Consider the following 13,084-nt stretch of genomic DNA (forward strand, 5'->3'; position numbering starts at 1 on the left):
GTATTTATTATAGTCTTGGCCCTATGCCATTTGAGGCTATCTTTTTAAATTTGAGTGAGGAAGGGAGAATGGGAGGGAGGGAAAGGAAGAACACAACACTCTCCCCATCCACTGGTTCATTCTCTAAATGCCCAAAACAGCTGGGACTGGGTCAGATCCAAAGCCAGGAGCCAAGAGCATAGTTCAGCTGCCCCATATGGATAGCAGAAACCCAATTACTTGAATCACCACCCCCGCCTCCTAGGGTCTTCATTATCAGGATGCTGGAGAGGAGCCGGAGGTAGGAATCGAATCCAGGTACTCCAGTGTGGGAAGTGGCATCTTAACCTCCAGGCTAAATGCTTGCCCCTGATAGCGCTTTCTTACATTGGTTCTTCAGTTTGAAAAGAGAAGAGGGCAGGTATGGCTGAGGGGCTGTATGTTCAGACATCAGGAATTTCCAGTTCTGGGAGAGATTTGCCATCTCAGCTTGGATTGAGTCAGAAGGAAGAATATCTACAAAGGCCTTCTGCTGCTTTCTGATGCTCCCCGGCAGACATCCACCTGCACCTTTTGAAGCTTCATGCTTGTCCACAGCTGGAATTCAGACAAGCAGTAGCCATTTGATTAGTTGCTGTTGTGGCCACTTGTACTTTGTTAATTTTTGATAGTTTCTGAAATTTATAGACTCTCATGTGAGCACCTCTTATTTTCAGAAATGAAGTCAGTTTGCTTGTGATTTACAAACTAGTCTTACAAGTAGAGGCTTGCTACACTCTAGTAATCCATTTATCAAAATGCTTTATATTAGACAAGGACCTCGAGGAAACCAAATCATTTCTTTGTGTGGAGGTGACCTGATATTTCTATAATGAGGTGTTTCTTACAGAAATCCAGGAAGAAGCAGCTTGGATGACTCTGGGGAAAGAGAAGAAAAATTATCCAAATCCATCAGTTTTACTCGTGAATCAGTTAATCGGGTTTCCGAAACAGAGTCACTGGATGGAAGTTCATCAAAAAAAGTTAGTACTATGATATCCCTTTAAAAATATATATTTGGTACTGTTGTGTGTTATTCATAATGTAAGACCAAATAAAAACACAATATACATAATGTTTAAAAACTCAAGATGTCAGGGTAGTAGTGTGTTTTAGGAGAAGAATTTGAAGTCTGTAAGTATCCGAGGTTATGTCAGAAAAATATGTGGTTTTGGTCAGAGCTGGATAAGGTGCTATCAGGCAGTTCCCTAAGCATCAGGTACATAAGGGGACAAACACCATTACAAAAACTTAAGAGGATGAAGGTGTTTTTAATTATCAGTTTTTCCCAGGGTGTCTGCAGTGGAAAGAGTCTGCTCTGAGAGCTGGCCCCTCAGCTGCAGGCTTGAACAACAACAGGTGCTTCTCAAGACACCTGCTAAGGCAGGCAAGTCCTGGTAACCCCTGGGCTTGACAGTTAATTAACTAGTTCTTCCTTTTTCCCCCCAAGTATTATAATAGATCAATGTTTTATTTCAATGAACTTCAAATACCTGGAGTCATTTTAAAAAAATTCATTTATTTTCCCTTTGGTCTGAAAGGGAGGTTTTTTCTACTTACTGTATACTTCGCTGATGGCGAAGTGAATCTAGCTATGAGATTATTATTTGAGTTCTTATTTTGGCTATGCTATTGCAGAAAAATGTTAGCCATCTCTTTTATAAGGTCTAAAGATTAAATTGTGCATCCTACAGATTCCTTCATAATAGAATTAGTTTCCTACCTTGAAGAGAATAGAGAAATGAAAGAACAAGTTGGGCTTAGAATAGAGAAATGAGGGAGCAAGTCCTAAGTGAGAATATAATTTTCCTCATGGGCATTGTCTACCTTAGAAAAACTACTACAGAACATGCCTGTGACTATAGACTTGTAGTTCAGGCCACCGAAGATTAGAGATGGGAAACGGGCACTCCCTTGACTTGCATCCTCTGGTCTGCTTTAACACAAACCAGGAGGAAAGGAAAGCTCGGCATCAGAAGCAATGGGTGGCAGGCCTATTAATGGCTGATCTGTACAGTGATCTGCCCTCAAGGAGACCCAACAGGCCAGTCCACTGCAGTGGCTTTCAATGTGGTAAGCCTGGGCTTCAGCAGAAGTCAGCTTGTGAAGAGCCCTGGCAGCTCTGCCAAGAGTTGGATCACTGGAAATGGACCTGCCCTGGAGTCGAAGGATGCCCAGGTCAGAGCCACAGATCTTATTGGCTCTAAGCTGAAAAGCCCTTCACTCAGCCCAACTTCCAAAGGGACCACTGCAGCTGAGGGGATGGTCAAGTAGGGTCAGCAACATTGCAGGCAGAACTGTAAATTTCTTGTTAGAGATGCCCCCTGCCTTTACCTGGCCAGCTCTCCTCCCAGGCCAGCCAAGGAATGAAAGTCAACAGAGTGCCTTCCCCTAGGAGGTTCACACCTCCCTTAGGATATACCCCATGTGAAGAGATAGATAGGTCTGGGCCTCTGAATTTACAAGGCCTAAAGCCCACCAGATTATTATCAAGCCGCTTCTGTCAGGTTCTATTTGCCTCTCAATCAGAAAACTTAATTGTAGCTTAGACAGCACCTTTCTTAGCTCCTCTAATAATGACTCTGTCCTTTGTTCTAGGCCCTGTCTAGTGCACTTGGGCCTCATTCCTTTGTAATCATAACCTCTACTCTACCACCAATGGCTCTACTCCCAACCGGTGTGTACTGATGGTCCTCTTCCCCACTTAATGCTGTATAATTGTTCAAACCTGGTAAATGCCACTCTTAGGATCATTGGTTACTATCCTCACTCTGTCTTTTATGACCTTGTCTAAATATGATCAGAGTCGGCAAACTTGGAAGGCTTCCATAGCCTTGGCAACTCATGACGACAGCCTAAGATGGTTACTGGCGCCATAAACTAGAGTGTCAATTTGTTGGGTCAACAACAGGAGCCACTGTGCACTTGCTCCTCATGTGGGATCTCTGTCCTTAATGTGCTGTACATTTTGATTTAATGCTATAACTAGTACTCAAACAGTATGTTTCACTTTGTGTTTCTATGTGGGTGCAAACTGTTGAAATCTTTATACTAAATTGATCTTCTGTATATAAAGAGAATTGAAAATGAATCTTGATGCAAATGGAAGGGGAGAGGGAGCGGGAGGGGGGAGGGTTGCGGGTGGGAGGGAAGTTATGGGGGGGGGGGGAAGCCATTGTAATCCATAAGCTGTACACTGGAAATTTATATTCATTAAATAAAAGTTAAAAAAAAAATTCATTTATTTTCACTTATTTGAAAGGCAAAAAGAGAGAGAGAGAAAGAGAGAGACAGAGACACACAGAGAGGAATTTCCTATTTGGTGGTTCATTCACCAAATACCTGCAACAGCCAAGATCTTGGAACTCAATCCAGGTCTCCCACGTGTGGATCAGGGACCCAGCCATGTGAGCCATCACCTGCCGCCTCCCAGCAGGAAATTGGATAGGAAGCACAGATGGGACTGAGACCTAGGCATTCAGAAATGGGGTTGGATCGTCCCAGGGAGTTTGAGTTACTGTGCCCAATGCCCAACTATCTTTTTTCTTTTCTTTTTGAAGTTTTATTTATTTATTTGAAAGGCAGACTTACAGATAGGCAAAGGCAGAGAGAGGTCTTCCATCTGCTGGTTCACTCCCCATTGGCTGCAATGGCCGGAGCTGTGCCAATCCGAAGGCAGGAGCTAGGAGCTTCTTCTGGGTCTCCCAGATGGGTATAGGGGCCCAAGGACTTGGGCCATCTTCTACTGCTTTCTCAGGCTATAGCAGAGAACTGGATCAGAAGTGGAGCAGCTGGGACTCGAACTGGTGCCCATATGGGATACTGGCACTGCAGGCTATGGCTTTACCTGCTATGCCACAGCACCAGCCCCCCTCTTTTTTTTAAGATTTATTTATTTATTTGAAAGGCAGAGTTACACAAAGAGAGAAGGAGAAGCAGAGAGAGAGAGAGAGAGAGGTCTTCCATCCACTGGTTCACTCCCCAATTGGCCGCAATGGCCAGAGCTGTGCTGATCTGAAGCCAGGAGCCAGGAGCTTCTTCTGGGTCTCCCACGCGGGTGCAGGGGCCTAAGCACTTGGGCCATCTTCTGCTTTCCCAGGCCATTAGCAGAGAGCTGGATCAGAAGTGGAGCATCTGGGACTCGAACTGGCATCCATCTGGGTTGCTGGCACTGCATGCTGTGGCTTTACCTGTTACGCTGCAGCACCGGTCCCCCTCATTTTTTCTTTTTTTTTGATACTGCATTTGTCCTCTCTGTGAGCCCCTTCAGGTTGACTCCTTTGTGTTTCTGAAATAATCCATAATCTCTAATGGCTTCCTTTATTTCTGTCACAACAATTATGTCCCAAGCACATTTTTCCCTCCAGGCTCAGCATTAGCCATTTTCTAATGAGCCATGTTATTTCTTAGTGAAGAATGGTATTTATTTATGTTGTGGGTGAGGAGAGGGTTAAAGTTACTATTTTATTGGAAAAATGGCATTTAGGGGTCACTTTCCGGGTGCCACGAGTGCTAAGAGTAAAGAGATTTTGTTCTCTTGATTGGAGATTCAAGTTTGGGGCCAAAGCTGCATTTCTTTGTGTAGAGCAGGACTTCAGCTTCAGATTCTGCCTATGCCCCTTGAAAACTATATGACCTTAAAAAACCTGGTTGAATCACTCACCTTTGGCTTTGTTTTCTCATTGGAATTTTTTATAATAATTAAATGAAATACATGAAAGTACTTAGAACACTCCCTCCCATGAATGAAGTATCCAATTTTATATAAAGAATATTTATATAATATGTAAAAATATATAATATATATATATAAAAGAGGGGGGCTGGTGCTGTGGCATAGCAGGTAAAGCCATAGCCTGCAATGCCAGTATATATATATATATATATATATATATATATATATATATCCTTAGGGATTTATACTGGTGCAAAGGGGATGATTCTGGATGTCATTCTCTGTGTTCCCACTGAGAAGGTGAAATCACTCTGTGTGGGGGGAGGCAACAAGACAAGGAATTTTGTGCAGCCTCCTTGTCCTTTTCCAGACTCTGCTGACTGGGTTCTCAGAACCACCAGGCTGGCTGGAGCCCATCGGGCAGTCTCACTGAGAGTTTCTTCTGTACCTTGTATTACCTCTTGTAATAGTTGACCCATTGATTCTTGCCTCTGGTTATGTCCCTAAAGGAAGTCACATTTTTCTCTCAGTAGAAGAATGGAATGTAGAAGAATAATGGTGTCTTAAGATTGACCATATATCCATTGATATTTAATAACATGTTTTCATGTTACAGATTACAAACAATATAAAAGTTTGGAGTTTTTCTCTTTTTGTGCTCAAAAGCAGTATGGTGAAATTCTCAGATGTCAGTAAATTGTATGTCACTGACATTGTCTCATTTTTATTTCCAACAAAGTTTAAAATAACAAAAATCAATTTTTTCCAAGATTAAAATAACTGTAAAGAATTTGTTATAGGCCGGCGCCGTGGCTCACTAGGCTAATCCTCCGCCTGCGGCACTGGAATCCCGGGTTCTAGTCCCGGTTGGGTCGCCAGATTCTGTCCTGATTGCTCCTCTTCCAGTCCAGCTCTCTGCTGTGGCCCTGGAAGGCAGTGGAGGATGGCCCAAGTCCTTGGGCCCTGCACCCGCATGGGAGACCAGGAGAAGCACCTGGCTCCTGGCTTCGGATCAGCGCGGTGCTGGCCGTAGCAGCCATTTGGGGGGTAAACCAATGGCAAAGGAAGACCTTTCTCTCTGTCTCTTTCTCTGTCACTGTCTAACTCTGCCTATCAAAAAAAAAAAAAAAAAAAAAGAAGAAGAATTTGTTGTAAAATTAAAACTCTGTAGAAATTCATTAAGTTTGAATATACAAATAAATTGTCAAAATAAAAACCAGCCACACACTAAAAGATAGTGACTATTAACTTTCCATGTATTTATATATATCCTGTATGATAAGAAATATAATTCAGTCAGCAACAAAGGTAGAAATATAAGTGTTGAGCTAGAGAGAAACTTACTTTATTTAGCAACTGTTAAAGAGGTCTTGGCTTTTGTAAGCGTATTGCTTTATCATGTGGAACTCCAAAATAAATCAAATCCTGATTTTTGTGGGGATCTCTGCTTAAAGAGGCAGTCTTCTGATGAGGGTAGTATAATCTTTTAATAAATTATGTCCTGGGTCACAGTTGTTGTTCTGGGTTCTGAGTGGCTGTTGGAAACCTGTATCCTCCCTGGAGCTGCTTCTGCTGTTCAGAGCTCTAGGGATCTCTAGGGCAGGAAATTCCAGGGTTGTCTCTGTGCTTTTGCTGTCCTTCCTCTGTGCACGTACAAACAATGTAGCAAAGAATATTGCTGTATAGTTTATACAGATTTGTAATACTATTCTGCTAAGCCTGGTTGTAATACTGTTCCAGTTGAATACTACCAGAGCAATACAATTCATACTTTAATGCCTAACATTAAATTTATTGTGGAAATGATGAGTTGTTATTAAACCTTCCCAGAAACTACAGATAGCATCAGGTATTGGATACATTTTATTGCCTAATCTGTTAGTCCTTGACAACAAAGCCAATCGTATTCTTATAAGTTTGATGTGAAATGAGTTTCACTTTTCCTCTTCTGTCCCCCACTATACTGGTGTGTGACTGTCATCTCTCTCTCTCTCTTTTTTTCCCTCTCTGCTTTAGTTACTGATTTTGGGAGATGGGTGAGTTTTCTTCCTTGAATGATGGGGCAGGTGTTGGTTGGGAAAACTAACTGGCTTTGGCTCCTCTCACTTGTCCACCCCCAAGTTCTGCTGGTTCTGTCCCCTGTCCCATTTCCCTTCTGCTTAAGTGATTCCCATGATGTTTGCTATCTGCGAGTTCTTTTTATTTGACATTCTTCATATGTTGGTTGTTTATTAACGTGTAAGATGATGACTTCAGAATGCTATATATTATTAACAGATATTTTATGGGTTGTCATTTAGCAGCACTGGAAACGTGATGCAAATCTAACAAACTAAATGGTGTAGATATTTTTCCGAGAGCAATATCTCAAAGCATCTTTAATATTAAAGCCCTCAGTGTAAAATCTAAGCTTAAAATCTGTTTTTGTTTCATTTTAAAACTGGAATGTTTGCCTTTTAGGGCATAGGGAAAGAGGAGTCCCCAAATGAGAAACGGTTCAAAAAGAGTCCTCTGCTGACTTCAGAGAAAAGGTTAAGTAGAGTTCCATCGACATCACTGGACTTGAATAAAAATGAGTATCTTTCTCTGGACAAAAGCAGCACTTCCGATTCTTTTGATGAAGGTAAAGAATTTCTTATAAATTTTAATTAAATGTCAATTATGCCTTTTAATGTTTATCTTTGTAGTAAGTGTGTGCAGATTGAGAAACTAGTTGCATTAGATACAGTTGCAGCTTATAAAGAACCAAAAAAGGAATAGAATTTTATAGAAAATAGAAAAAAAGAGGCTTCTAAATCTAACCCAGCTTCACCTCCTTCAGAAGCCTGAAATTTGGGGCTGGTGCTATGTCACAGAAGGTTGAGCCTCTATCTGCAGTGTTGGCATCTCATATGGGTACTGGTTCGAATCCCAGCTGCTCCGCTTCTGATACAGCTCCCTGATGGTGCGCCTGGGAAAGCAGCAGAAGATGGACCCAGTCGTTGGGCCCTTGCACCCATGTGGGAAACTGGAACAAGGTCCTGGCTTCTGGCTTCAGCCTGGCCCAGCCCTTCCTGTGGTGGCCATTTGGGGATGAACAGCAGATAGAAATTCTCCCTCCCCCCCCCCCTACACTTCTTGCTATCTCTTTGTTTCAAGTAGATAAGTAAATATTAATTAATTTATCTTTTAACAAAGATTTATTTTATTTGAAAGCCGGCGCCGCGGCTCAATTGGCTAATCCTCTGCCTTGCGGCGCCGGCACACCGGGTTCTAGTCCCAGACGGGGCGCCGGATTCTGTCCCAGTTGCCCCTCTTCCAGGCCAGCTCTCTGCTGTGGCCCAGGAGTTCAGTGGAGGATGGCCCAAGTGCTTGGGCCCTGCACCCCATGGAAGACCAGGAGAAGCACCTGGCTCCTGCCTTCGGATCAGTGTGGTGTGCCGGCTGCAGCGCGCTGTCCACGGCGGCCATTGGAGGGTGAACCAGTGGCAAAGGAAGACCTTTCTCTTTGTCTCTCTCTCACTGTCCATTCTGCCTGTCAAAAAAAAAACCAAACAAAAAAAAAAAAAAACCAACCCACAAAGATTTATTTTATTTGAAAGAGTTACAGAGAGAAGTGGGGGGGGGGGGCTTCCATCTACTGGTTCACTCCACAAATGGCCACAATAGTCAGAGTTGAGCCTATCTGAAGCCAGGAGCCAGTAGCTTCTTCATTTCTGGATCTCCCATGTGGGTTCAGGGGCCCAAGGAGTTTGGCCATCTTCTGTTGCTTTCCCAGGTGCACCAGCAGAGAGCTGGATTGGAAGTGCAGTAGCTGGTACTCAAACCAGCACCCATATGGGACGCTGGCATTGGAAAGCAAGACATTTGCACCATGGCACTGGCCCTGACAAGTAAATATTAAAAAAAAAAAAAAAGCTTGGAATTTGAAAATTTCCATCACATTTAGCTTTTACAATTCCAAGCCTTTAGGCAATGGAGGAGTACCAATGAAAAGGCAAATATATTATAAAACTCTGCCTTCACTCTCCTATGTGCCATACAGTACAAAGTGCTCACGTTTTATAGGTAACGTGTCCTGTTAGTTCCTCTAGGCTGCTTCTCCTTTTACATGTAGGGAAGATAAGACCTAGAGGAGTTAAACATGAAACCATGCATCTAGTTAACCTATAAATCTAGGGTTAGTGATCAGGTCTCTCAGTTTAGTGTTCTTTTTACCTCACCCCAACACTTCTCAAATTCTTTTCTTCTTTTCCTTTTAACAAAGAGACATCTAGCAAAGATTATCTAAGCCTATTGTGTGTATGATTATGAAAGCAAGTAGCCATAACTGGAATGCATTCTCAGATGAAATACTAATTTAAATGATTGAGTTGCTTCCAAAAGGGAATAAAGAAGATGCTTCAAATTTCTAGCAAGGAAATATTTCTATCAGTAAATGATTTTTTAAAGATTTATTTATTTTATTTGAAAGACAGAGTTACAGAGAGAGAGGTAGAAAGAGAGTGAGAAGAAGAAAGAAATCTTCCATCTTCTGGTTCACTTTCCAAATGGCTTCAATGGCCACAGATGGGCAGATTCGAAACCAGAAGCTTTTTCTGGGTCTCCCACATGGGTGCAAGGGTCCAAGCACTTTGGCCATCCTCTGCTGCTTTCCCAGGCCCATTAGCAGGGAACTGGATCAGAAGCAGAGCAGTTGGGACTGGAACTGACACCCATGTGGTATGCTGGCACTGTAGGCAATGGCTTTATCTGCTATGCCACAGCGCCACCCCATAGTACTCCTTCTTAATCACCCCTGTTGTAACCACACTGGGGAAAGAACAAGTCGGATAGAGGAGAAAAATATCACCTGTAATACTAATAGTGTAAGTTAGAGGATACTGTTGTGTGTGAAAGATGAGAGGGCTGCTGATGGAGCTGACATATGAGATATACCCATCAGTGCCCGGCAGTGGCCCACCTCTTCTCCAGCTGGAGGCAAGATCATTTGCAGAGGAGCATCAACTTCTATGGGCACCTGGATCTGCAAAGAAGGAAAGACAGAGGTGTACCAAACCTGCCCAGTGAGCTCCTTCCATGTTTTACTAAATATTAGTCAGCATGGGCAGTCATAACAAAATTCCACAGACTGGGTGGCTTAAATAACAGAAATATGGGGGCCAGTGCTGTGGCATAGCAGGTTAAAACCCCAGCCTGCTGCGCCATCATCCCATATGGGTGCCAGTTCAAGTCTCAGCTGTTCCTCTTCTGATCCAGCTCTCTGCTATGGCCTGAGAAAGCAGTAGAAGATGGCCCGAGTCCTTGGGCCCCTGCACCCATGTGGGAGACCAGGAAGAAGCTCCTGGCTCCTGGCTTTGGATCAGCTCAGCTCTGGCTGTTGTGGTCATTTGGGGGAGTGAACCAGTAGAATGGAAGACCTCTCTCTCTCTCTCTCTCTCTCTCTCTCTGGCTCTACCTCTCTTTGTAACTCTGTCTTTCAAATAAATACAATAAATCTTTAAAAAAATAACAGAAACATATTTTCTTATAATTCTGGAGAAGTCCTAGATCAAGGGCCTGCAGAGTCAATTTCTGGCGAAGATGTTTTTCCTGTTTTTTATGCAGATGACTTCCTGTATTCTTGTGGCCTTTCCTCCCTGTGTGCTTGAACACCCCCTCCCCCCCCCACACACACATACTCACACACAGTGAGTTTGAGTGAAGGCAAGCAAGTGAACCTACTCTCTAGTGTCTCTTCTTAGGGCACTAATCCTACCAGACTAGGGCCCTACTGAAATCACGGATTTAACTTAGTTATTTCTTTAGAGGTCCCATCTCCAAATACAGCCACAAGGGGGGTTAGGGCTTCAGCATATGAATTTTGGGGTGACACAAATATTCAGTCTGTAACATTAATCTACTTCCTATAGGCAGAGCTAGTAAACCGGTAGAGAGAGGCCAGTAATTAGCCTGAGTGCCTTTAACTTGGAAGGAGTGGGGAAGAGGCATCTCCACTGCATTATACACAGCTACTAATAATATTAAATTAAATTAATGCCGGCGCTGTGGCATAGCTGGTAAAGCTGCCGCCTGCAGTGCCAGCATCCCATATGGGTGCTGGTTCAAGTCCCAGCTGCTCCACTTCTGATCCAGCTCTCTGCTATGGCCTGGGAAAGCAGTGGAAGATGGCCCAAGTCCTTGGGCCCCTGCACCCATGTGGAGACCTGGAAGAAGCTCCTGGCTTTGGATTGGCACAGCTCTGGCTGTCGTGGCCAATTGGGGAGTGAACCAGTGGATGCAAGACCTCTCTCTCTCTCTCTCTCTCTCTCTCTCTCTCTCTCTCTCGGCCTCTCCTCTCTCTGTGTAACTCTGACTTTCAAATAAATAAATAAATCTTTAAAAAATATTAAATTAAGGCCGGCGCCGCGGCTCACTAGGCTAATCCTCCGCCTTGCAGCGCCGGCACACTGAGTTCTAGTCCCGGATGGGGCACCGATCCTGTCCCGGTTGCCCCTCTTCCAGGCCAGCTCTCTGCTGTGGCCCGGGAAGGCAGTGGAGGATGGCCCAAGTGCTTGGGCCCTGCACCCCATGGAAGACCAGGATAAGCGCCTGGCTCCTGCCATTGGATCAGCGCGGTGCGCTGGCCACAGCGCGCCTACCGCAGTGGCCATTGGAGGGTGAACCAGTGGCAAAGGAAGACCTTTCTCTCTGTCTCTCTCTCTCTCTCACTGTCCATTCTGCCTGTCAAAAAATAAATAAATAAATAAAAAATATTAAATTAAGCAACATAAATAATTTCCCATTTTCTATAAATGTTTACTATATTAAGATGAGATTTCCCTACAACACTTAATTTTTTTAAAGGTTTATTTATTTTTATTTGAAAGGCAGAGTTACAGAGAGGCTGAGGCAGAGAGAGAAGGAGTGAGAGAGAGAGAGAGAGAGAGAGAGAATCTTCCAACCGCTGGTTCATTCCTCAGATGGCTGCAACGGCCGTAACTGCACCGATCCCAAACCAGGAGCCAGGAGCGTCTTCCTGGTCTCTCACAGAGGTGCAGAGGCTCAAGCACTTGGGCCATCTTCCACTGCTTTCCCAGGCCATAGCAGAGAGCTAGATCAGAAGTGAAACAGCCAGGCCTTGAACTGGTGCCCAGCACTGCAAGCGGCGGCTTTACCTAACCCCACAACAGTTAATTTTTAAAATCTTTTTAATTTTTAAAATATTTTAATCTTATTTTTAAAAATCTATATAAAATTATACACATTTATGATGTCATGTGATGTTTCACTACATGTGTACATAGTGCAATGTGCGAATTAGGTTAAGCATATTCATTTCCTCAATTATTATTTCTTTATGATGGAAATATTTAATATCCTTTTTTCTTGTTTTTTTGAAATATATAGACTATTGATTTGTAAAGTCATGCTCTGCTTAGTGCAGAGCATGTAACTATCTGTAACTTGCCACCTGTTGATCAACCTTTCCCTTCTCTGTCTCCTGCCTACTTTTCCCAGCCTCTGGTAACCACTATTTAAACATATTTTTAAACTTCCAAAGACTAATGTTAGTTTGTATATTACAGTGCTTTCAGAGCTGACAAAGATCAAAGATTTAAAATTTCTCATGTTTCAGACTTTAAAATTATGTTATAGACACATGATGATTGTGCTGCTCTCTTGTAACCAGGGTGAGAGAAAGAGAGAGAGCGAGAGAGTGAGAAAGAGAGAAAGAAAGAGAGACAGAGAGAGAGAGACTGACTAGAGGATATAGTTAAAAAATAGTTATTTAAAGGAAAATTTATAGCAACTTAATATTCTTTCTGATTTCTCTAAGTACCAATAAACTGGGAGTTGTCATTAAGTATTTTTTTAAAAATTGTAAGATCATTGAATTTGAACTTGGTGCAGTGGAAGACATTGGGAAAGATCAAAGGTATTGAGTACTTTATTACCACTCATGCCTTAGTATGCAGGAGGGCATGAATTAGTTGTACCCTGCCTACTGAACTTGGGACTTTAGGAAGACCTATTCTGGCACCCAGTGGCCAAATAGGTAAGTGACACCAAAATAAGGAATTTGTTTTTTTTCCTTTCTCACCTACTCTTTTCTAAGGATAGTCCTTATAGAGTAATTTTATTATTGAGTTCCTATAAAAATAACATTAATGATAAATCCCATAAAGGTTTCCTCAAAACTCAGTTCTGTATCTAGAAATAAAGAAGGAATAATTGCCTATGAGCCCCGATCACAGTTTGCTCATTGCCAGGACCTCTGTCAAAGATGGGCTCCATAGCAGTAAGAACCTGCATGTAACATGTGCTCCCCTGTTTGTGGAAGTTTTCTTTTAAAGTGTAAGCAATGGTGATTTGTTTGTATTAAATTATTGTTAGATTTCAAGTTAAATCACTGTTTCCCCTAAGCAGGTT

The 13,084-nt window shown here is 42.8% G+C and overlaps 1 protein-coding gene across 10 annotated transcripts in view; it reads left to right on the forward strand.

Annotated features, from left to right (window-relative positions):
* GRAMD1C (GRAM domain containing 1C) overlaps positions 1 to 13,084 on the forward strand; it is a 138,328-nt gene that overhangs the window by 92,966 nt on the left and 32,278 nt on the right. For all 10 annotated transcript variants that reach the window (XM_062208302.1, XM_062208293.1, XM_062208311.1 and 7 more), the window contains 2 exons: positions 869 to 1,001; positions 7,154 to 7,316. In XM_062208302.1, the coding sequence (XP_062064286.1) occupies positions 869 to 1,001; positions 7,154 to 7,316 (296 nt within the window). The remainder of the gene's footprint in view (positions 1 to 868; positions 1,002 to 7,153; positions 7,317 to 13,084) is intronic.

Source organism: Lepus europaeus, chromosome 2 (genome assembly GCF_033115175.1).
Source record: "Lepus europaeus isolate LE1 chromosome 2, mLepTim1.pri, whole genome shotgun sequence".
NCBI classification, from domain to species: Eukaryota; Metazoa; Chordata; class Mammalia; order Lagomorpha; family Leporidae; genus Lepus; species Lepus europaeus.